This window comes from Culex pipiens, chromosome 2 (genome assembly GCF_016801865.2).
Source record: "Culex pipiens pallens isolate TS chromosome 2, TS_CPP_V2, whole genome shotgun sequence".
In the NCBI taxonomy this organism is placed as follows: Eukaryota; Metazoa; Arthropoda; class Insecta; order Diptera; family Culicidae; genus Culex; species Culex pipiens.
This window is the reverse complement of record NC_068938.1, coordinates 203,193,237-203,219,329: the sequence shown is the minus strand read 5'-3', so window position 1 is coordinate 203,219,329 and position 26,093 is coordinate 203,193,237. Positions and strand designations below refer to the sequence as shown.

The following is a 26,093-nucleotide window of genomic DNA, read 5'->3' as shown; positions in this document are numbered from 1 at the left end:
CTCGTTTTCGGCGCCCCCCAAGGGCTGGCGCCCTTGGCGGTCGCCAACTGCGCCAACCCCTAGGTACGGCGCTGCATACACCCAAAATTCAGAGTCATGAGAATCGTTCCCTCAAAATTTATTGAGGGCTCAGTGCCAACCAGGGTTGCCACATTTAATTCTGTATTTTTGAGGGTCAACAATCTGTATATCTGTATAAGGGGGACGAAAATCTGTATTTGGAATCTGTATTGACATTTTCAAACAATTTTTTGAAAAATAAACATTCCTTATCGTTTTTTAATGCGTAAAAATGCCATACAATCAAACATTTAATGTTTGGGCTCATTCAGCAATTTAAACAAAATGGAAAATTATTTAATTTTAATTAAACATTTGTAAAATCTGTATATCTGTATGTTTTCCTTAAAATCTGTATTTCTGTATATACAGATTCTGTATGACCTAATCACCTCAAAAATCTGTAAAATACAGATAAATCTGTAATTGTGGCAACCCTGGTGCCAACATTGAAAGAATAATGCTACCAACTCACACCATCATAACAAATGTGTTCATTCGTTAATTGAAACAATAAATCTCCAACAAGTGTCATACATCGACATCTGACCACTCCCTAGTCACCAAGCTGTGGTGGCCGAGGCAGTTAAGTCGTTGGGTTAGTCTGTCAAAGGTCTCTGGTTCGATTCCCGTAGTCGACACTTTTGGTTTTTTGTTCGCCGGATGAACTTTTTCGCAAATGAACCTCGAGAGAATAATTCTTTCGCCCATCTCAAGCTGTGTTCTCTGCGTTCGTGAATGGAACCACTATTCTCTCGACTCGAGGCTATTGTTCTCTCGAACGTTGCTGCCCAGTTTTGGGTGTAGAATAGGGCATTGCTTGCAAAATTTTGGGCGCCCGAAATGCGAACGGGCGCTGCGCTCGTGGAGTCAAAATTAGACTAAAAAAGATAGGAGGAACATACACCTCAGATGTATTGGTGCTTTATGTAAAATCGTCACAGCTTTCGAATGGATTTGTCAGTTTTTCGAGAGAGCGGGGCGCTGGCCTTCAAAAATGACTTTTAAAAATACATTGGTGTTTTGTGGCTAAAAAATGTATGGAACGGTATGTTTCTGACAAACGGTATGTTTCTGACAAGTGAACAAAATTTCACGGATGTTTCATATTTTAACATTATTTGCTGAAATATCGACGTTAGCAAATTGTGGATTGTTTGAGTGAGAATTAGAAAACATCAATTTTCCTGTTTTTAAAACTTTGCATGGCAATATTTCAGCAGCTAAAGGCCGTATCTACGAAGTTTAAAAAAGCGAAAAATAGAAAATTTTCTCTAACTTTCAAAAAAAAAATTTCAAATGTGGGCAAAAATGTACACTACCTTAAAAAAATACTTTACCAACGATCAATTTGGTGATCAAAAAATTCCTTCAAAAGATACAGATTTTTAAATTTTCATACATCATTTTTGTATGGACAGCTGCCAAATTTGTATGGAAAATTATATGGACAAACTAATGATGCACAATGGCTTCTTTGGGCATACCGAAAGCACCATAAAAGTTTAAGCTGGATTAAAAAATACAAAAAATAAAATTAAAAAAAAGACCGATTTAGTGGAGAATTGCTCTATTGTCACCCTATTGTTCAGTCATCTTTTTACAATGCTGTTAGCTTGCCAAATATTTTCCTAATTACAGGTAAACATCAGTGTCAAATCAAATCATGTACCAGAGTTGCAATGCAAAGGATCAATTATAAGTCAATCATCTATCGTCACAACAGCAAGCTGTCTTCGAGACAATGAACTTTACATTGTAGAGCATTTAATTTCTGGATTTCAGTTTGAAGTGGACTCGGTTTTGAAACATCCCGAATTTAACATGACAGATCGTACCAACGACATTGCTCTGATCAAACTGAAGAATCCCTTGAGAAGAGATCATAACATAACACCGATTTGTCTCTGGACTAACATGACTCACACGCCGATCATACTGGGCGTAAATCAATTTGCTGGTAATGTTTTAGAAATTATACTTTTTATTTGGTTGATTTTAAATACGATTTTATTTTGTTCAGTGCCGGTCCTAAACGGTCCTAAAACTACCCATCCTAGGTACAGCTCGGACTGTCAACGGACTTACCCTTATTTGATTCAAAAATCTCAGTTATGCACAAATAGTCCCTATGAACCTGCATTTTGCGTAGCTCCCGGAGATCAACTAATTTGGACTAAAACACATAGGTACATAGGAAATGAAAAATATGAAGGAGTTTCATACTTGGTTGGGCTGTCCACAAATTCATGTGAGCTTGTAGAATGGAAATTTTCAATTTTCACGAGAATATCTGCTTTTTTGGAGTGGATCAGTGAAAACGCATTTTAAATAATTATACATATCGTCACTTGTTTGCTGTCTTGTGCCACATCTGCTGTAAAAAGATAGGACGTGCCACAAGACAGCACACAAGCGACTACATATTGAGGAATCCAATAAACTTTCATTATACAAAAAAAAAACAAGTTGTTTTCTATTTGGGTAAAAAAAAGCAATCCACTTTAACGAATTCCGGGTCTTTTGTGGTCTCTGTTGCAAGTTTCTGCCCATTTCTACGCGTCCGAAGGTTATGTGTGGGTGTCACCCAAAACCTCTTTTACGCAAATGGACCGACGTTTTACTTCCCCATCCGATAGAAGGCTAGGAGGATGAGGCGGGAATCGAACCTGCGCCCCATAGCAACCTAGGGATCGGCAGCCGAAGCCGCTAACCACCGCGCCACGAGGCGCGGCGAATTCCAAAATCTTCACTCTCTTCAGAGGTCAATTTCCCAGATGAACCTCCAAGCACTGATTAATTATCTCCCTCCAAACCCCACTCAGTCCAGCCGGACGGCCACCGTTTCGGTGTAGAACAAAACACTCACCTCCCTGTAGGAGAAGCACTTCATTTCTCACGCACACATCGCATCCTCCCGGAGTGACGGCCGGAACAATCCGTGTCCATTTCACCTCGGGTCCATCCTCCGGAACGGCAGACAACTCGAGAGAAGGTTGTCCGTTACGTTGCGTCTGTAGCCCCTTCCGGATATCAGCAGACAGTTTACATACGAACACCAGGTCGTCGTCGTTCGATAGTGGGTTCCTGTTCAACAACAAAAACAATACACCAGACCACCCCGGCGGGTGCCGCACACGTGGGGCGTCCTCTGCAGGGATCGGGGAGCTGTAGTTGCAGATGTGCATGATGCTCTTGCTCTTCAAACTGCCTTTGGGAAGGGTGGCCAAAACGGAGTTAGTTGCTCGACCATTGACCATAATCCTAATTAAATTCTGCTGCCTGCCCGGTTGTCAGAAACAGACACGCCCAAGAGTGGCCGGTGGAGCCAGGATTAACTTTGACCTGGGTGGGTGCACCCTGCGGGAATGGGCTTGATTTGACAATGTTGTCAATTTTGTCAATCTTGTCAATTTGGCTGATTTTGTCAATTTTGCCAATTTTGGCAATTTTGTCAATTTTGGCAATTTGGCTGATTTTGTTGATTTTGTTGATTTTGTTGATTTTGTTGATTTTGTTGATTTTGTTGATTTTGTTGATTTTGTTGATTTTGTTGATTTTGTTGATTTTGTTGATTTTGTTGATTTTGTTGATTTTGTTGATTTTGTTGATTTTGTTGATTTTGTTGATTTTGTTGATTTTGTTGATTTTGTTGATTTTGTTGATTTTGTTGATTTTGTTGATTTTGTTGATTTTGTTGATTTTGTTGATTTTGTTGATTTTGTTGATTTTGTTGATTTTGTTGATTTTGTTGATTTTGTTGATTTTGTTGATTTTGTTGATTTTGTTGATTTTGTTGATTTTGTTGATTTTGTTGATTTTGTTGATTTTGTTGATTTTGTTGATTTTGTTAATTTTGTTGATTTTGTTGATTTTGTTGATTTTGTTGATTTTGTTGATTTTGTTGATTTTTTTGATTTTGTTGATTTTGTTGATTTTGTTGATTTTGTTGATTTTGTTGATTTTGTTGATTTTGTTGATTTTGTTGATTTTGTTGATTTTGTTGATTTTATTGATTCTGTTGATTTTGTTGATCCACCACTGTATTGATTTTGTTGATTTTGTTGATTTTGAAGTTGTTGAGTTGTTGAGTTGTTGAGTTGTTGAGTTGTTGAGTTGTTGAGTTGTTGAGTTGTTGAGTTGTTGAGTTGTTGAGTTGTTGAGTTGTTGAGTTGTTGAGTTGTTGAGTTGTTGAGTTGTTGAGTTGTTGAGTTGTTGAGTTGTTGAGTTGTTGAGTTGTTGAGTTGTTGAGTTGTTGAGTTGTTGAGTTGTTGAGTTGTTGAGTTGTTGAGTTGTTGAGTTGTTGAGTTGTTGAGTTGTTGAGTTGTTGAGTTGTTGAGTTGTTGAGTTGTTGAGTTGTTGAGTTGTTGAGTTGTTGAGTTGTTGAGTTGTTGAGTTGTTGAGTTGTTGAGTTGTTGAGTTGTTGAGTTGTTGAGTTGTTGAGTTGTTGAGTTGTTGAGTTGTTGAGTTGTTGAGTTGTTGAGTTGTTGAGTTGTTGAGTTGTTGAGTTGTTGAGTTGTTGAGTTGTTGAGTTGTTGAGTTGTTGAGTTGTTGAGTTGTTGAGTTGTTGAGTTGTTGAGTTGTTGAGTTGTTGAGTTGTTGAGTTGTTGAGTTGTTGAGTTGTTGAGTTGTTGAGTTGTTGAGTTGTTGAGTTGTTGAGTTGTTGAGTAGTTGAGTTGTTGAGTTGTTGAGTTGTTGAGTTGTTGAATTGTTGAGTTGTTGAGTTGTTGAGTTGTTGAGTTGTTGAGTTGTTGAGTTGTTGAGTTGTTAAGTTGTTGTTGATTCGTCGCTCTGCGGATCTCATTTGTTTATTTCTCTGTTAAAACTACTATCAACGATTTTCACCTTAAAATGTTTTCATCTCCATCGCGTACAATCCAAACAGAACCAGTAGACCCCAGAAGCAGCTCAAAGCTGGAGCATACTTCTTCCAGCCATTGTGGCTCCCGTGAATTTGTGTACCGTGGGTGGTGTAGTCACTCCCAGCGGGTATCACAGCTGAAGTTGTTTATGGACTACAACACATACCCACTAGAGAGAGAGAACAGGTCCGAGATATATGTGTGTGTGGAGGACGTTCCCAAACCTACAACTCTTTGGGTTGCCTCTGGACTTCGATTTATGCACACGCCAGACAGGCAACAACTAACTCTCTAGTCGTACTCTCGTAGGCCAGGACACGACAAGCCCAGGACAATGTGCTTTCGGGCAACGCTTGTTCGGACCAGTTACGGACATGGTAGTCGGTTGCTGTTGGTGGAACGCACCCTCGGAACAGACGCAATGCAGGGATTATGGGGTTGTTGCAACGGGGCTGTACGAATGTAGATTTTACGGGCTTGAGCAAAAACCCAAATCCAAATCCATTTACCGAACCTGTCGAAACGGGAGACGCGCAAAGGTGGATGAATTTGTGATTTGCAGTAGTGACTACCTCCCTGGGGGGAGGGGGGAGATCCGTATTGGTTACGGTGATGGATCCGTGCCAGTAACGCGAGGCCAACTTGATCCAAGAAGCATAAGGAAGGTCCATGACCCTGCACCGTGTGCGTGCTTCTGACAGCTCCGTACGTAACCTTCTCGTTGATTTCGAAAAGGCGATTTGTTTCAGCACTCCGCGAAGCGAGTTAAAGTGGTTTACTCTAATCAACTGAACCGAGTATTCGGAAAGTGGTTTACTGTTTTCAGCGAAGACTCTTGCGATGGTTCGAGCGGATCCAATAACCAAATTCTACCTTGGAGTAGAAAATTCCACCCCGACAGCAACAGCAGTCATCTATCTCCTTCAGCTGCTGTTGCACGGGATCGGCCAAAGCGTGTTCGTTACAGCATAAATTATACATTCCGGGGATATTTTTGACATGGGTCCTTCGGAGAACCTTCGTCGTATTTCGCTTATTGAATCCATTGAACACTTAGTTATGGAAAAACCTAACGATTTTAAAGAGATTCACACTGAGAAAGGATCTCCCAGTTCTGTTTAAAGTTTTGGAATAGTTCATCCAACTAATCCTTCATCTCAAAGTGTCCCAGAACAATGTTCGACCATTTTCTTTCAGAAAAGGTTCGCCCAAAGTTATTCACGGGCCGTGACTTGCTGACTTTTGCTAATAAAGAAGGGTTATTTTTCGGTCTCGATGGGTAACTCGAAGGGAGTTTCCCTTCTCTGATAACCGATGGATTCCTTCCTAGGTCGTCGGAGTGCGCCAAGGAATGTGGGTTTGACAGCCGCTTCGAATGGAGCAGAATTTAATTGCTTTAAATGTCCATTAGGGTTGCCGCTGCTGCCAGCCGGCCCTCTTGTCGTAGACCCCGGAAGTCGAGGTTATCTGTCAACAAATATCGCAAAACAATTAGGTATTAATAATCAGAGAAAATGGCCTTGTTGCTCTTCTTGAGGCAAGGAAAAAAACTGAACTGAGGAACTTGAGATAAGCTCAACAGTAGTTTATTCTGTAAACACCTGTTTAAAAGCCATTGTCCGAGGACCAATTTGGAGTCCCATCTAATACGACTAGAATAAGCAGTCAAATGCTGTCTCAAAGTGTTTTTGATAGTGGACATGCTAAAAATGTCATTTCGACAGCGCCACGAACTCGAAAGCTTCTTACAAAGTTCTTTGTCATATTGGTTATGTGTAACATAACCACCTGCTCCTTTTTTAAATTGTTCCAACCCGATCAGGTGGAAATAACTCAAGAATATCAATTTTTGATACGATTTCATAACTCATAATAGTACGAGAAGATCAAAACCTGTTAAACCAAGGTTTTGACATGTTATTGAAATACCCAGATTAGCAGTTTTACCCGGGCAGACGGTAACAAAAAATGTTATGGAATCCTCCTGAAAAAATCAAATTTTGCATAATGGTTTAATAACAGTTTATGTTATCATAACAAAATTTATTATTATTCTAATAATGGTTGAAAGCCAAAAAACTTTGGAATAACATTTTTTGTTATGGAAGAATACCTTCAACAAAAAATAATCACAAAGATTTATTCGAAGAATAACTAAAAAATTCAATAACTAAAAAATTCATAACGACGAATAAAAATCTAAATAACATAAAATGTTATTGGACTAGTATTTTCAAATGTAAAAAAAAAATATTCTCAAGTTATTTCCGTCTGCTCGGGTAATAACTCCGATTATAACAGGGAATCGTACTACAAATAACTGATATTGTTATTATTTTTTCTTGTAATAACAAACCAATAACATCAAAATCAAAACAAACGGATAACAAAACATGATCGAAATAACGTTAAGTGATATTAGATTTCATTCATAAATTTCAATCAATAACAAACATTGTTATGATAACACAATATGTTATACTTAATCTACGGGACAAGAACATTTAATAACAAACTTTGTTATGCTAACATAACTTATTATCAAACTATTATTCATGGATCGATTCCATAAGTAAAATTCAATAAAAGGATTTGGGATAATTGCTGATTTGTTATTGAAATTGTATACTCTCCCTGTTATTCTTACTTGTCTCTGCCTCTAAAAATCCCTTCCAAATAACCTCTTCGATGGTCCAATTTGAGTCAATCAACAATCCTAAGACGCCCCCTCACCAACTTCAACTCAAACTCTGGTAATGAAATCTCGTCAAAAATACTACTTGTTGTCGGCTGCTGACATCGTCGTTCGTTCGAAACCCACCCAGCGTGGGTTCGTCATCGTGTATCCTTCATCGTTCCGTCGGGTGTCTCTGGGTCAGATGGTGGAATTTCCAACAAAAAACTGTCCTCCTTTGGGTTGGCCAATTGTTGTTCTTGAAAGTCTACCCCGGGCAGATTGAGTCACCTAGAAGGGAGCTTGTGGCGAAGTAGGAATGCGCCTTTGGGTAGGCAACGTGCACTTCTTGAAATTTAGTTTATGCGTCGCTGATGCAACTTGTTAAGGAATATTCAAAGACAAATTTTGCCACTTTAAAGCTTTTTTCCAACCCAAATAAAAACCACAAGTCAGTGCGGAATTCATCGCAAGAATGTTGGAGCTTTTGCCGACGCCAGCCAAAAACAAGTAATCGATTTAGTGAAGGCAAAAAAAAGGCTTGCTGCCGAATTTTTGTCGCCGCCTCCGCCACCCCGGCAAAAGTTTGATGGAATTTTTATTTGGCATGAAACTCGTTTCTGAACCACCATTTGTTGCTTCTCCCCCGAGGGTCTGACGCCAGGGGGGTGTTGTTTGTTTCACGGGGAGGGAAAATCGGTGGGACAGAATCGAGCTGGTCACAGTTTACATTCCGTTCGAAGTTGCGTTGTGTGAAGGGTAAACAACGCTTAAACTGGCAACTATTTGGCCTAATGAATGGTTGATGAATGTTTGGGGTGTCACCGAAATCGGTGGGGTTAATTTGCTGTGGTGGTGAAGTTTCGAACGGTCGATTTGAGCTGCCGGAATTGATGATGATGAGGCAAAAATTTTGACATCATTAGTGGGTGAGTTGGATTTACACTTGAAGTGATTTGGTTGGAATTCGAATGAAATTTTAAAGAAATTTTATAGCTATTACTTTTTGGAAAGTTTATTAATATTTCTCTCATTCAACATAATTTCTACGAAATTGGTTCAATCAATCCTTACAGAAATGCACCCCCATCCCTCAACTATTCAAGTAGGACCCACATACACTACCCCCACTCCAGCTTCCCCCTAAAACTGCAGAGGATGGGGTGAACAAAGTCATCAACTTTGTGCCAACATGACGCCCGATCTGCCATCGGTTGTGCTATTTTATGGCTTTTGTGCACTTTCTGGAAGTAGCAGAGAACGCAAAAGTCAACTCTGTGACGACCTCGACGCAGCTCACGTCATAAAACTACCATAAAGGTTCATAATTTTCTTGGTCCCCACAACCCCAACGGGGGGGTTGACTCCTTCCTTACGCCAACTTTATCCTTTTCTTGGTATTGCAAACGAGGAAAACCATGTTCTATATGGGTATTGGGAAAAGAGCCATCAACAGATGGGACTTTGTTTCGCTGAGAAGCGCTTAAATTCTTAAACAGAACATAGCTTGTTAATTTGACTGTTAAAACTGCGCACAAACAATTTTTTTGTGTATTTTTTAAAGAATTGTGGGTTGCAGTGTGAATCTGATTCAAAGTTGTAACGATGTCACAGTCAAATACTCCTGCCTCTGCTTTAAAGTGAGATGAAATTCGCTGTCTCAACATGGGATGGAATCGAGAAGAAGTAATAACTATTACTCAAGTGTCTCGACGCACACAAACTGAAGCATTTGTCTGAGTTGTCGATACATTATGAGAATCCGAACGTACATTAAATTTTGCCACCACAATGATACCCGAATGGAAACATCCGACACTTTTAAAACACAATTTGTTAATCTGTTGAACTAAAAAAAACATAATTTGTTGATGATAACAAATTTTGTTTGTTTTAAAGCGAAATTCTCTCCAGATTTCTTTTAACTGAGAACACCAAATCTAAAATTTAACAAAATTTACTTTTAACAAATTCTGTTCTTTTTCAAAAAAGATACTAATCGGTATTTATAAAAAACATCCCACCAGAAAAGGGACGCTCGGAAAATCGGCGAAAAATATGTTACTTTACTTAACTGGTGCTGCTGGCGCGCGGAGAGCATAATGTTGCCGCCAATAAAACGATATTTCCAATCAATTTCGTATTATGGCACACGTGTCTGAGGGCGGCGGCGGGCGAGGTCGTCTGTAGTTTAATATGTTTGTATATGGTGGGACTTGCTTGCGCTGAAAATGACACCGTAATTGGAAATGGTGCGCCTTCTGTGGGGTGGGGCGCTCTATTCACTCAGGATTAATATTTTTGTTGGCGTAGAAATCAATATGTTTTGATTGGCGGGTTTGGCGGGAGCGAGCTTCAAAGTGAAAATATGTTATGAGGCGGGTTTTAATCACGGTTCGAAATTTTATTTTCGTGCAATTTGAACAGTTCGTAGATCAAACAAATTTGGCACGGGTCTGCAATTCTGGGAGCATAACATTTAATCATTTTTAGCTGTAGACTTGTCGATGATGGATTAAAATTCAAACGAGTTGAAAATTGAATAGAATTGTAATTGCCAAACATCTATTGATTCTCTTCTCAAAAACAACTTTGTTTAAAAAAGCTGAAATTTCAAAATTGGAAATGTGTTTATTATAAAGTGTTTTGAAAGGCTGCACATTTTTTTGTTTTGTATTTAAATTTGATTGAAATGATTGGAATCTCTTTTCAAATTAAAATTGGTTTTGAGTACTCTGTGAATCCAAAAATTCATACCACAATTCTTTGACTTTTGACCTGCACTCAATTTTACTTACAAATTTTAGCTCACAACACAGAGATCATAAAATGTTCGGGCACCATCAAGCCACCACCATCGGAGCCATAAAACGTCACCCACATGTCGCGTTTTGTCACGTTGAGTGCAAGACGACAACTTATTCCATATTCCCCCCCACTTTTGAACCAACCCCAAAGTGTACTAAACCTCCTCTTGGAAATAGCAACAGCTTTCCTCCGTCCAACTCCAACTACGTCCAAAGTTATCGTATTGCAATAAAATATCTAATTTCATTTCCTCGGGCAGGAATAATTTTACCATCGATAATATGACCCGGGGAAGTTTTAGTGAAGGTTATCGGAACCAATTGTTGGGTCAATCTGTGCGGAATCGGACAGTGGGAATGTTTGTTGTTCATAAGTAACACCGATTGTTCAATTTAAAAACACAGTTTGTTATAACACAAATCGTTTACTTCAAAACCAACACAGATTGGTTGTTTTGATAATAACACAATTTGTTAATACCCAACAAAACTTATTTTTATTAACTTCAAACTGCAAGATTTTGGTTTAATAACAAGCTGTGTTCTTTTTCAAATTATGTTTCTATTCTCAACACATTACTGTCTTTCTAAAAATTGAGGAAATATTTGAAAACAATTTTCCAACTGTGCCACCAAGAGGGACATTTCCTCCTTTGGGTTTTACGATCCTGTTCGTTCCCAAATTGGAACTAAATTTGAACCTCCATGAAAAGTATAGTTTCCCCCCGCAACCTTTCACTACAGTCAATCAAGTCCACCCAGCAGTTTTTACGAGCCAATTTTTACGATTTTCCTGTTCTTTTTCCCCCCTCAGGTTCGACAATCCGGCCTCGGTGTCGCCGACGCCCACGCGCCAACTCTCGTACAACTACCTGGCCTCGGTGAACCTGTGGCTGCTGCTGTTCCCATGTGACCTGTGCTGCGACTGGACCATGGGCACCGTCCCGCTGGTGGAGAGCTTTGGGGACGTGCGCAACCTGACGACGCTGGCCGCGTACAGTCTGCTCGGGGTGCTCGTGTGGATGGCGTTCGTGCAGGTCGATCGGCAGAAGGCGGCCGTTATTGTGATGGTGAGTTGATTTGGCTATGTTTGTTTTTATTGAAAAATCAATTTTAAAATTTGTAAGAACTGCTGTACACTCAACACATTTTTGAGCACAAGACACTTTCTTTTAATACACACACACACTAAAATCAAACATTAACTCCATCGTTAGACTTCTGTAATCCCGGGCAGACGGTAATAACAAACTTCATGCCATTTTAATAACAAATATTGTTAAAATAACAAAAAGTGTTATGGAATTTTCTTAAAAAATCCATTTTTGCATAAGAGTTTTATAACAGTTTTTGTTATCATAACAAAATTTGTTATTGGTCTGATATTGGTTGATAGGAAGAATACCTCGAACTGTTATTGGGATGATCGGATTAGTTGTTAAAATAACAAAATATACACCCAAACGAAAAATATATCTCAAAATCTGCAACAGTGAATTTGCTGCAGAAAATGTTATATTTTATTACATTTTTTGCAGCAAGCCCATAGATCATTTTTGCCCGCGTGTAAACACGTCAGCGATCTGCAGTTCTCACCAACACATAGAATGCTGGCGCGTCCCCGAGCATCAATCTAGAGAGAACATTATGTTCGCGCTCTGTCCCTCACCATTCATCAAGCGTCCATGGCGCGGTGGTAGCGTGTCGGATCAGCAACCTAGAAGTTGATGGTTCAATCCTCGTTCTGTTAAGGTTTTTTTTCTGCAATACAATCAATCTGCCGTCGGTAATGTCGATAATTGTCGGTAACGGGCAAAAATGTCATACCCCTATATCGCAAAAAATGCATGAGGACAATTTTCATGCAGATTCTGATATACTTTCATGCTGCCATGCATCAAAATCATGCGACCGCCGGTTGGGTGTAATAACAAAGATTTGTTTGAAGAATAACTAAAAATGTTATTAGTCTGTTATTACAATAACAATCCAATAACAAAAAAATCATAACGACGAATAACAATTCTTGTTATAAATTACATAAAATGTTATTAACCGAACCAAACTTTAACCGTGCACATCAACTAAAGCTTTTGCACCCAGAATTTTGTTACAGACATTTTAGTATATTCAAAACAACAAAAACTATCGCCATATTTTTTTATTTATCCCCTAAGCTACAATTTCCATAAATATTTACAACAAAGTTTGTCATTTTTTATAATCAAATTATTTGAGGTGGAGTCCGTAAGTTCAACAATTTTAGAATAAGAAGACAACCTTAATTGCTGTGTACCCTTAAATAATTTTATGTTTTGCTATTGGATTTCAAATTTTTTATTTGATTTTTAGAATTTTACGATGATTTGTTTTCGAATTAATTAATTATTGATTTAGTCATAAAAATCTATTAGCATTTATTTTTGCAAAAATAAGCAGTTTTTATAAGTTTGATGAGAATAAGTCTAAATTTGAACATTTTTCTAAGCATTTAATATTCTTCCAGATCAAAAAATATTTCAAACTAAACACTCACAGAGAGTAGCCTACACGGCTATCAGACCGTTGAAGAGTGAGAAGGATTAGCGCTCAGTCAAGAATGGTTTGCATAATTATAGGCAACATATTTTGGGCGTAAAATTAAATGAAATTTCATACAATTATGGGTAATTCTCTACCAACTCACACGAAATCGGGAAAAGTTGCCCCGACCCCTCTTCGATTTGCGTGAAACTTTGTCCTAAGGGGTAACTTTTGTCCCTGATCACGAATCCGAGGTCCGTTTTTTGATATCTCGTGACGGAGGGGCGGTACGACCCCTTCCATTTTTGAACATGCGAAAAAAGAGGTGTTTTTCAATAATTTGCAGCCTGAAACGGTGATGAGATAGAAATTTGGTGTCAAAGGGACTTTTATGTAAAATTAGACGCCCGATTTGATGGCGTACTCAGAATTCCGAAAAAACGTATTTTTCATCGAAAAAAACACTAAAAAAGTTTTAAAAATTCTCCCATTTTCCGTTACTCGACTGTAAAAAATTTTGGAACATGTCATTTTATGGGAAATTTAATGTACTTTTCGAATCTACATTGTCCCAGAAGGGTCATTTTTTCATTTAGAACAAAATTTTTCATTTTAAAATTTCGTGTTTTTTCTAACTTTGCAGGGTTATTTTTTAGAGTGTAACAATGTTCTACAAAGTTGTAGAGCAGACAATTACAAAAATTTTGATATATATACATAAGGGGTTTGCTTATAAACATCACAAGTTATCACGATTTTACGAAAAAAAGTTTTGAAAAAGTTACTTTTTGCGTTTCTCTTTGTTTCGTCGTCCGTGTCTGTCGCGGGTGACCATGAACGGCCATGATCGATGACGACCAACTTTTTTTAAACTTTTTTTCGTAAAATCCTGATAACTTGTGATGTTTATAAGCAAACCCCTTATGTATATATATCAAAATTTTTGTAATTGTCTGCTCTACAACTTTGTAGAACATTGTTACACTCTAAAAAATAACCCTGCAAAGTTAGAAAAAACACGAAATTTTAAAATGAAAAATTTTGTTCTAAATGAAAAAATGACCCTTCTGGGACAATGTAGATTCGAAAAGTACATTAAATTTCCCATAAAATGACATGTTCCAAAATTTTTTACAGTCGAGTAACGGAAAATGGGAGAATTTTTAAAACTTTTTTAGTGTTTTTTTCGATGAAAAATACGTTTTTTCGGAATTCTGAGTACGCCATCAAATCGGGCGTCTAATTTTACATAAAAGTCCCTTTGACACCAAATTTCTATCTCATCACCGTTTCAGGCTGCAAATTATTGAAAAACACCTCTTTTTTCGCATGTGCAAAAATGGAAGGGGTCGTACCGCCCCTCCGTCACGAGATATCAAAAAACGGACCTCGGATTCGTGATCAGGGACAAAAGTTACCCCTTAGGACAAAGTTTCACGCAAATCGAAGAGGGGTCGGGGCAACTGCTGTGTGAGTTGGCGGAGAATTACCCTTATTCGATATTTGATTTACCTACACTCAGGCCTTTTACACGCAGCTGCCTTACTAGTTTAAAAAAAAACGAAGTTGACTTTATAGCTGTCGGCCACCATTGCTAGTACCAACCACTAGTGTCTTCCTTTTATCTACAAGGACTTCGCCGCCCTGGGCTCCTAGGTGTATGAAAGTATGGCACGGAGCGACGGCGCCGAATACCCATATTTACACAAAGAATTTTAGAGCGCCCGCCGCGGGATTCGAACCGGCGACCTCTGGATTGTGAGTCCAGTGCGCGGTCCGATTGATCCACACGGGCCTTACTAGTTTATTGCTGTGTAATTTTCTATGAGATGTTTTAACGACGTTTTTAATTTGTAGAATTTGTTAAAATTTTTGAACAACCTTTTATCAAATTTTTAGGAGAGGTTAGAATTTGACCACCTTGTTTATTAAAATAATTATACGTTTTTTTTTATATTTTTAAGCAACGAATGTATGAGAACTTTTAATCATCAAAAATAACTTGTATAAAAATGGTACATTGTGAGGATAAGTTTCCAGGGAAATAGTTATCTAGAGAAGTGGCAGTGCGTGGCCGAATGGTTACGCTGTCCGCTTTTTAAGCGGATGATTCTGGGTTCGATTCCCATCTGCTGCAACCTTCCATCGGATGAGGAAGTAAAATGTCAGTCCCGGCCTTGGTTGTTAGGCCGTTAAGTCATTCCAGGTGTAGGAGTTGTCTCCATGCCATAAGTACAAACAACACACCAAACCAAGCCTACTCCGGTGGAATCGCTGGCGGTGGTTGGACTCGCAATCCAAAGGTCGTCAGTTCAAACACTGGAGTGGAAGGTTCCTTGGAGTAGAAAGAGGTTTGGGTGCTCTCCCCATTCAAGCCTTCGGACTCCTAGGTTCGAGTAGAAACTTGCAACAGAGACCACAAAAGACCCGGGGGTCGTTAATGTGGATGGTTTGATTTTTTTTTTTTGGTTATCTAGAGAACGTATCACAATTATAAAACTAGATTTTTCTTCCAACTATAATATTCTGATAGAGTCCAGACTCGATTATCCGAAGGCCTCGCAAAATTTCATTCTGAATAATCGAATCACGAAATAGTAGTTTATGCAACAAGTTGCAAAAAGAGGATTTTTTCAGCACGACTCGTACATTTATCCAACGAGGTTCACCGAAATGGCTAAATACGAAGAGTGCTGAAAAAATCAAGTTTTGCAACGAGTTTCATACAAATTTTTTTGCAATTCCAAAAAAACACACACTGAGTGAAATTGTATGTCAAATTTTCATGTATTTTGTCAATAAATCGTTTAAATCAAAAAAATGTTGAAAAGTGTCACTTTTCGAAACAAGTGCTGAAAAGTTCAACTTTTCAGCACCCGTTTGAGTGCTGAAAAGTAGAACTTTTCAGCATTTATTTTGAAAAGTGTTGCTATTCGATTCTGTTATTTTTGGTACAGAAAAGTAGGCTTTTTCGTCGTTCAAGAATGACAGGAAAAGTAAGCAGTTTCACGACGGAATTGCAAAATAGTAGTTTATGCAACAAGTTGCAAAAAGAGGTTTTTTTCAGCACGAGTCGTACATTTATCCAACGAGGTTCACCGAGTTGGATAAATACGAAGAGTGCTGAAAAAATCCAGTTTTGCAACAAGTTCCAAACAACATTTTTTGCAATTCCGAAAAACACCCATTGAGTGAAATTTTAAGTCAAATTTTCATGTATTTTGTCAATAAATCGTTTAAATCAAAAAAATGTTGAAAAGTGTCACTTTTCGAAACAAGTGCTGAAAAGTTCAACTTTTCAGCACCCATTTCAGTGCTGAAAAGTAGAACTTTTCAGCATTTATTTTGAAATGTGTTGCTATTCGATTCTGTTATTTTTGGTACAGAAAAGTAGGCTTTTTCGTCGTTCAAGAATGACAGGAAAAGTAAGTAATTTCAAGACGGAATTGCAAAAAAACTTTTTTTTTCGTTGTCTTATTTGTGACTGTTGAGCTAAAGTTAGTTAATGGCCTCTAAACAATTTTAATGTGATTAAGAATTTCTTAATCCAAGATGGCGGCCAAAATGGCGATTAAAAAAATGCATTTGGAAATTTCAACTAACAACAATTAAAATTTAACTAAAATGGTGTCGTTTTGATTTAAAAGCAAGAAAATAAAAAAATACGAAAAAAAACTATTTTTCTCATGATTTGATTATCCGAACTCTTAAACAAACCGTCAAATAATCGAACTTTGGATAATCGAAACTTCGGATAATGAAGTCTGGCCTGTATTTGCTACCATTTGCCTGATATGATCTCTTTATTTACTCACAAACACACGATAGTTTCCCAAAGAATTAATAGTATTGTGATATTATTATTACTTGCTTATGTTAGCTTTGGCATAAAATGTTGTTAAAATTAAATTTGTCCAGAAACAACGGCCTGGGTTCAATCCCAGACGGTCCCGGTGGCATTTTTCGAGACGAAATTTGTCTGACCACGCCTCTAACCACGACCACGCCGTCTAACTTAGAGGTTAGGTCGTTAGCTCAATCCAGGTATAGGAGTCGTCTCCCTGGGTCCTGTCTCGCTGGTAGGCTAACAATCCAAAAGTCGTCAGTTTGAATCCCGGCAGCTAAGGTTTAAAAAGAGGTTTGCAATTGCCTCCACAATCAAGCCTTCGGACACCTAGTTTCGAGTAGGAATCTCGTAATCAAGAACGCCTAGGCAATGCTGTAGAGCGAATAATTTTATTTTGATTTTTGATTTTTGATAATATTATTGAACTCTCGATTGTTTCGTTTTCAATCTCCCAAAGTGGTCATTTAGCAAACCCCTTTTTGATCACTATCAAAACCCGTTTTCCCTGAGCAAAGGTGATCAATTCGAAATCCCCCACGAAAAATCCCCCCCCCCCTTAATTTTCCCGTTGAAATCTCATCGGAAACCGATCATTCCAACTCATTACTCTTACGTCAGTCAGTGCTGCCAGGCTAGGCCAGCGCCAGCAGCCCCGTTCCCGAGACTGTAATAAATGCTCTCATCAACTTGATTACCGAACGCAATTCGACTCGGCCGGAACGGCCTTTCATTAATTCGGTGAACCGGCTCTGCTGACCGTTTTCGTCGCCGATTGATGTCCGGACATACATCTCACGTGAATTATTCACCGGCAGACCCTTTCACGGGAGAAGGTTGATTAGTTTGGCGCCACCAGCTGTCAATCTTCACTTTTGAAGGGCATCGTACAAGCTGGAAGCAGCCGAGTACCTAAAGCGGAGCGCACAATATTAAGCCTTCTGTCAATCACGGTCAAAATGCCGAATTTGAGAGGCTGATTCTGGGGGTAGGGAGCCCAAATGAAGGAAGTGAATTGCCGATTTGTTTACTTTTATTCAATCATCTCTCCTCAAAGCTGATCTGGCAACCCTGCTATGACGAATGGTTCAGCTCGAAAAAAAAAATAAAAAAAATCTATATCTCGGGAACGAAACATATTCATTTCTGTCGATAAGTGATTCTTATGTAAAATTGATCGGGGAATGCGATGATGAGGTCAAATAAAAAAAAAATAAGTTGGGGTGTAGAAAGATAGAAAAAATAAATCAATCAAAATTTTGATCTCGGAAATGGATTCTACGTCCAATTTCCTTCAAAATTGAGGCTAAGACCGACCTTGGAAGATTTGTGGTTCCTGAGCTATCGCCGTTTGAAACTAGGAGGTTCGCTCAAAAATCGCAAAAAAGTCGATTTTTGGGGAGGTACAAAAATTGTGGGGGACCGATTTGGATGAAATTCGGGATTTTTGCATGTTTTGGTAGTCTCAAGCTCTGCTAGATTTGAGCAGAATCGGGGATGGTAATTTTCAAATTTGCATTTGTTCTTGCACACTTCAGGTGGAATGACCCATATGCACTTCTTGCTATAATATTTTTTTTTAGCTTATAAAAATATATATTATGAACATAAGGATATATATTTTTGCTTGTAATTTATGTAATTCGATTCTGCCCAAAGTTATAGAACGAAAGGGAGGAGGGGGTGTAAAAATATTAATGATTGAAATCAAAATTTCAACGTTTGAATGAAAAAAGGGGTTTGAACTGCATTTTACACCAGTCTAGCTATTTTGCAACAAAAGGTTTTCAAAATACCGTAAACCGGACATCGATAGGAATTGATTCAATTGTTTTTCTTATAGTATTCAAACTTGGCTGACTAGGGTGTAATATCAAAATCGATTTTCCAACACAGCACTTTTTCAGTTCCTTTTGGGGCCCTGAACAACTCCTCAAAGTTTGGAACCGATTGGTTTAGTCCTCACTTTGCGCAAAGCGATTCAATTTTCCATACAAATTTATAAAGGAAAAACCATTTTTTTGGATTTTGATATTTATCAAATCCACGTTTCATGCTCATTGGGTACATTGGGTGGCCAAGTTTCAAAAAAGTGACCTTCTCCAAATATTTTTTGGTATTTTTTTCTCGAAAGTAAACATTCTAACTAAGAAAAATCCAAATTTTCAAAGCTCTAAGTTTATTCGTTACGGAGATACGCAAGCTGAAAGTCAAAAAATGGAGTAAAAAACTAGCGTTTTTCGTAAAAAAGGCTGATTGTTTAATTTTAACATAGCTCAGCCATTTTAAATGTTTTACTAGGACAAATATACATCGTTGGAAAGGTAATGAGATAAGCTTTGAAACTATTAATAGATAAAATGTAGTTTCTAAATCAAAAACTGAAGTTTTCATCGAATAACTGGAGCATTTTTTTGACAAATCATATTTTTTTGTGTTTGTTAATCGAGTACTTTTTTTTGCTAACTGATACTAAACATGAAACTAAGATCACTTGAAAGATTGGATTATAATCTAACAAGTTATATGGCATGGACTCACAAAAAGAAACACACAGCAGTAAATAATAAATATTTGACTTAAAATGAATTTATTACGCTTAACATTACGCTTTTGTTGGAGGGGAGGAGAGGGGGGGGGGGGGTGAAAGAAACAGGAGGGAGGGGTTGTGTCCTTAAAGTGGGGATGTATTAGCTTATCCATAATTTAATAATATAAACTTGCAATACAACATATACGCAATTCTGTTGCACTTGCAAATGTATGAAAAGACTATTTATTATAAACAATCAACTATTGAAAAACATGAAAAGTCATAAAAATCGACGTATATCATTTCAATACCATACAATTACCCAAATTTGTATGAAAAAACATATAAAAGCAAAAAAATAATTTGGCCGCCTGTTTGTATGGAGATGGCCCATAGTGGGGCCCCAAAAGGAACTGAAAAAGTGTTGTGCTCACTAAATTTGAACAATTTTATTTTTATCCATACAACCATATTACACCCTAGTGGGTCACACTTTGTTTATGTACTTTTTTCATTTATTTCAATCGTCCTTCAAGAAAAAAGATTCGCTGAAATTTGTTATTTTTTTAATCCAAGGTGACTTTGAAAGTCACTATATTTCTTACCAATTTCAGCCTAAAAGTAAGCAAATTCAATTATTTAAGTAAAATTTATCATTACTAATGTTTCATTTCCAGAGTTATTTTTTTTTATTATTTTTTTTGAAAGGGTAGGACCCACACATATGAAAGACAATAGCTAATAGGTCCTTTTAAAAAAAACTCTAGATTTGAAAAAATACAGATCATGATTATTTAACGAAAATTAAGTAACGTTTAATGAAACTCATAATTTTTTTAGTTCAAATTAATAAAAAGATTCAAACTTAATAATTCCTTAGAAATTGTTTTTTCATTGAAAATATACATTTTTGTTGCCCCCGAAACGCGTTTTTGAGCATGACACATCTTTTTTTATGAAAGTTCACTTATGATATTTGTTCTACTAAAAATGCCTTTAAATCTGAAGATATTGATGATTTCTACTTCAATAACACTTAAAACTTGTAACCTAGACACAAATTTTTGCTGTTTTTAGTGTGATTTGTCCAAAGCATCCAATAATGCAGTCCGTTCTCCGATTCTAACTAATTTTTATTGATGTATTTAAAAAATCCTATTCATTAACGATTTGATAATAAATATATTTTTCAAAATTTGTTGAAGCTACTTCTTCAGTAACTTTGAACAGTCTTCATGCAGGCTCAGTATAATGTCATGCCTGAAGTTCTGAAGCTTTTAATTTTTTAATTTTTTTGCCCCCTGATTTTTTGTAACACTTTTGTTTGCAACGGAAAAAAATCTTACCTCAATGTGTGTTGCCAGATTTCTTAAAAAAAAACCAGTACTTTCTAGAAATGTTAGCAATTAATCATATTAATGCGGGATTACTAAGCAATTATAGAAATACATGAAACACAATGCAATTCCTGATTATATCAAAAATTACTGCATTACTTGCTTCCTAAATTTTGGGTTTTTTATACAAAATGTTCAAATAAGAAAATCAGGGGCATTTATCGAAAATTTTAAAATTTGCTCTGAAATTTGCCATACAGTGCAAATCTTTGAAGAATTTTGCGACGTTTGATATCCTTATTGCGAATTATGAAAATTTCAGTATTAAAAAAACGTTTTTCTAGTTTTTCTCGAAAAACATTTATTTTGGATGCTTTCAAATAGAATGACTAATTTTGAATTTTCACAGTTAAAATCATTGAAAAGAGCAAAACCAAATCACAAAAACGATCCAAATGTATCCGGGATAACGTCAACTGAAAAATAAAGGCTGAATGAGTATCACTGAGAAAAACACATTTTTCAATGGTTACAAATTTTGTTAAGAAATATGTTGAACATTTTTCTCAGCCTATTGAGGTTTTGCAGCGCGATTGTGTTTCAAATGTAGGTGGCGCCAAAATGAGGTTACTTGCCAAAAATCGTATTCCTTTCTGCTGGATTGAAGAACAAAATCGCTTATTTTCCATGATTCTCTGCATCAATCTTAATGAAACTGGTTGCAAAAGACGAGAAAAAATTTTACTTTAAAATAATGAACATCAATATTTGGGCGCGCAAAAATTTGTGAACTTTTTCTTCAAAAACATGTTTTGGAAAACGAAAAAATGAGTTTCCCGTATATATCAATGAAATAAATAGTTATATAGGGGAACAGCATCTAATTCCAGCGTGCCTCTAATGTTGTCATATCAGCACTTTGACATTCAATTACAGCTCATTAAAAGCGTTTTCAACTGAAATCGAGTTATAAATAGCTCAATAAGAAGTGAGCAAGCAAGTTTCTATCAAAAGTTTTGCAAAATTAGTTGTTTAAATAGTGAAAATCAGCAAATTGGATGGAGTTAGGAGCGAGTGCTTAACCTGCCAAATATATGAGAATTTCCCCTAGTTGATAACAGGTGTGTTAACGTATATTCAACAATTTTAATTGATTTTTGGCAGACTTTCTTGCCAAATAGTTAAAATTACTATCTTTTTCTAAATTTACAGTTTTCTCATAGAAAAATCAAACAAATATTCGAAAGTAGTACACCAAATTGTTGGAAATGATTTTTCTCATCCGAATCTGGCATAAGTTTTATAAAAATGTTGTTTATGAAGGAAAAAACACATTTTTTCAAAAAATAATAGGTTTACGCTATTTGTTCATAGGTGGCGACATGTGTCTTTTAGATTTGCTGCAAATTTCCAATATTTGTTTGATTTTTCTATGAGAAAACTGTCAATTTAGAAAAAGATAGTAATTTGGACTACTTGGCAAGAAAGTCTGTCGAAAATCAATAAAAATTGTTGAATATACGTTAACACATTTGTTATCAACAATATAACATTTATAAAAAACCTTACTTTTTTATTTCATCTTTTTTGTTGTCTTTCCCTGCTATAGAATCCTTCCTGTAACAGCAGAGTAGGGTGACGCCATCTAGGTGTCACAGTCACGATTCAATCACGGTCAACGTCCGCAGACTCCATTTTGCGTATAATATTCATATTGAAGACGTGATCCTCGACGAGAACCCGGTCCCAGGCCTCTCTCCCAACAACAAGCAAACAAAATGTGGCAGCTCAAGTCAATTAAGTGAAATATGATTGAAAAGTTGGGTCTGATGGTGCCAGCTCAGCCGGGGCAGATGTAGGGCAATTTTGGCGAGGGTTGCTCTCTCCCGGATCAGCTTAAAGGCTTGTCAGTAACGAAAACGGTGGAGTTTTCAATTTATTCAAATGATGGATTATAATATCGATTTCCCCGAGGGATGACGATGTCTTCGTAGGCATTTTGCCTTCTTCATGAATAGGTTAGTAAGTGAAGAGGGGGCATTTTGCAACGTAATCAATATGGTTGACATTTGGTTTAAATTGAGGTTTCCGCGAAAGTTTCCTGGAAGGAACACCAAATTAAATTCATGTCCTTAAATTTTCAGTAGAAAATGAGGGACGCAATCTCCCCCTGTTTGTCCAGTTCATAATGACTATTCTCATGGGTGAGCTTTTTCATGGTTTTTCTATACAGCTGCATTGCTTTTTTTCTGCAGAACTGCAACATTAAGTTTATCCGCAGCTTCAGTAGTGGCTGCACCAGGTTCTTTATGCGATCCCCTTATCCCATAAGTGCAGTGGATTTCCATTTTAGCAAAACCTTGACCAAGTCCCGAGCAGAGAATCTTTCATTGCCGCTTTAAAAAAGTCCAAATAAAAATAAAAAATAAAATTAATCAAAAAATAGTTTACATTGTTTTAAACAAATTTAACTAATTTATGTCAAAAAGTCAAAAATTAGTACAATTTTCACAATCTTTCTCGGGTCACCTGGGCAGCTCATTTTTCGTCAGCTGACATCGTTTTTTTTTCCTCCGACCCAATCCCCCCTCCCTCAACTTGCGAACAAGTAAACTTTATTTTCATTCAACTTTCCCCCCCTCAACCAGCAGCCCCATCAGCAGCTCGGGGAGTTTATTCCCGTTTAATCTCGGAGCCACAATCCGCACACCGAGCTGGGGAGCTGTTCCTTCTGCTGCTGTTGACTGCTCTGTTGGTTTGGGGGGTCCTAAAGTTGGCCCGCAGAGCTAATGTAAATTTGTTCCCATTTGTTGTTGTTGTTGGTCCCTGTTTTGAGGGTGGGTGGCGAGCTGGAGATATGCTCTCGCTGGTTATGGTTGTTTCCCCACTTGAAAATCCCCGCGCAAATTTGTCTCGCTTTTTTTCGGAGCGAAAGAGGCGCCGGGTTGACCAACTTTCATCCGTTGGTGCCATTTGTTATCCGTCCCCCCCAGTAGAGATACACAAACTTATCACGAAAATTAGAGACGGGATTTATGCGGGTTTGGGCGAGTTTTTTTCTTAAAGAAAGGGAAGTTTAAAGTGCTTGGAAAGTCTGGTTTGAATTCTGAAAATAATTATATTATAATTATAAAATTCTTGTTATGAACAAGTTTTAGCAAGTTTTTTTCAAATGCAAGGTAAAAAAACATGGGCCAAATCAAGTCAATCTACTGGTAGTAAATAGTTTTTTTTTAAAATAAAAATCAATTTCTAAGGATTCTGATGCATAACATTTCCTAAACATTAAGGTCTTTTCTAAAGTACACATTAGACAAGTACAATTTTTTGGGTTTTGTCCATCGGCTCCGGACAGGGTGTGGCAAAAAAAAACCTAGATTTGATACATGAAGCCAATATAAATGCTTTTGAATTGAAAACAGCTGTTAAAGTTGTATTACCTGTCAACATTTTAATAAAAATCAAAATCGTATAATTCGCTCTACAATATTGCCTTGGCATTCTCGATTGCGAGATTCCTACTCGAAACTAGGTGTCCGAAGGTTTGGTTGTTGAGGCAACTGCAAACCTCTTTTTACACCTAGGCTTCCATCCACCCCGGGATTCGAACTGACGATCTTTGGATTGTTAGTCCGACGGAAGGCGTGGTCAGACAAATCTCGTTTCGAAAAATGCCACCGGGACCGTTTGGGATCGAAGCCAAGCCGACTGCGTCAGAGGCAACATTTTTATAATATCAATGAATTCATGAGAAAATCCCGTAGTAATTATTATTATAATAGTTTATTATTGACACTTTACCATAATGTGGCATTCGTGTCATACTATCCCGTAGTAAAACATCTTTTCCGTATCTCTGGTTCCCAAATGTATGCTTTTAAAAAGCCCAAAAGTACCTAACATGACCAAAAAAACTCAGAAACAAACTAACAAATTTACAAGTTTTTTTCAACATTCAAGTTCAATTTTAATTTTTGGCACAAATGATTTTTTAAAATCTGTTTTTTTTTTATTTGAGTGGGGGGAGACACTAACTAAATTAGCATTGACTTTAAAAACTACGATATTTTTTGTAAAATTTGATGGTTTAATATTACCTCAAGGATGATGTAATATTACCTTTATAAGGGTTGAAAGAAATTAATGACAGTAATATTATATATTTTCTGATAAAAAAAACCACTTTAAAAAAAGATGAAGATGTACCAAAGAACAATATCATGATTTTTAAACCATGTAGTTAACAACCGATACTTTGTGCAATAATTAACTTGGAGAGGATCAATGTATCGAAACCCCATTTTTTAAGTTTGCATGAATTTCAAATAATCATATTGGCTTAGAGATATTTTAACGTTAAGCAAATGCAATTTTCACGGAGACCACTATTCGAAAACACAAAATTTCGCGGAAATTACACGGAACATGGAAAATTCAGATTTTTTTTTTGCAAAATCAAACTCTTTGCCAAATTGTTCATGGAAATTTCACTGATACCTAAAATAGTTTTGCATGAGCTAAACTGTGATTAACGTAATTGATTGTAGCTTTATATTCACTTAAAATTTCAAAATATTTTGCTAAAAATTCAATGTTCTTGTCCCTGGAAATAAAAAAAAATATTGAAAACTAATTTTTAGATTAGTTTTTTTTTAAGTAAAAATTATCCATTAATGCTTTATAAATTTTTACAAAAAAAGCAATGAAGACTTCACCAAAAACGTCCCAATGTTTCACTGACATATTACCAATATATGGTTCCTAAACTCAACATTTGGAATGAACCGCAAAATGCTTAATTCAATTTAATGTGATAAAATAAACAAAATACAATACTTAGGCGTCATCCATAAAGTTTGTCACGCTCTAGGGGGGGGGAGGGGAGTCTGAGCAAGTGTGACATTGCATGTTATAAATATAGAAAAAGTGTGACAAAGAGGGGGAGGGGGGGGGGGTAAATTGTGGCTGATTTTAGCGTGACGTACTTTATGGATGAAGCCTTACAGTACAATTTTGTTTTTCATTAAAAAAAAATATATGTTTATAAGTGGATATATTTTCAACGAAATTAATATTTGAAAAAAAAATGTGAAATATTTGATTTTTTTTAATTTCGATGCTTAAATTTTGAAAAAATCCTAGAATTGTGAAATCGTGAAAATTGTGAAATGCAAGAAAATCTGGGATTAAGGGGTTATTATTGAAAAAAATGAAATTCAAGAAAAAATATCTACTTAAATATGTCTTGTCTTTTTCAGTAAAAAAAGAAATGTTACACCTGGAAATGGGTATATTTTTGCGATACAAAAATATGTAATTTTACCTATAAAATTTGTCATGCAACTTTTTCTGTCTTAAATGAGAAAAATTACATCAAATAATAATTATTTTTTAATTTTAACCTTCCAATATACAACCTTCCAAATTATACATTAAGCTGTTTTGAACGTCCA

At 36.7% G+C, this 26,093-nt stretch overlaps 2 protein-coding genes across 3 annotated transcripts in view; both read left to right on the top strand.

Annotated features, from left to right (window-relative positions):
• LOC120421843 (LIRP-like) overlaps positions 1 to 26,093 on the top strand; it is a 368,041-nt gene that overhangs the window by 234,249 nt on the left and 107,699 nt on the right. The gene's annotated exons all lie outside the window — the stretch shown is intronic.
• Positions 1 to 26,093, top strand: part of LOC120421835 (protein O-mannosyl-transferase Tmtc3-like) — a 469,119-nt gene that overhangs the window by 377,827 nt on the left and 65,199 nt on the right. For both annotated transcript variants that reach the window (XM_052708777.1, XM_052708776.1), the window contains one exon: positions 11,218 to 11,473. In XM_052708777.1, coding sequence (XP_052564737.1) covers positions 11,218 to 11,473 — 256 coding nt within the window. The remainder of the gene's footprint in view (positions 1 to 11,217; positions 11,474 to 26,093) is intronic.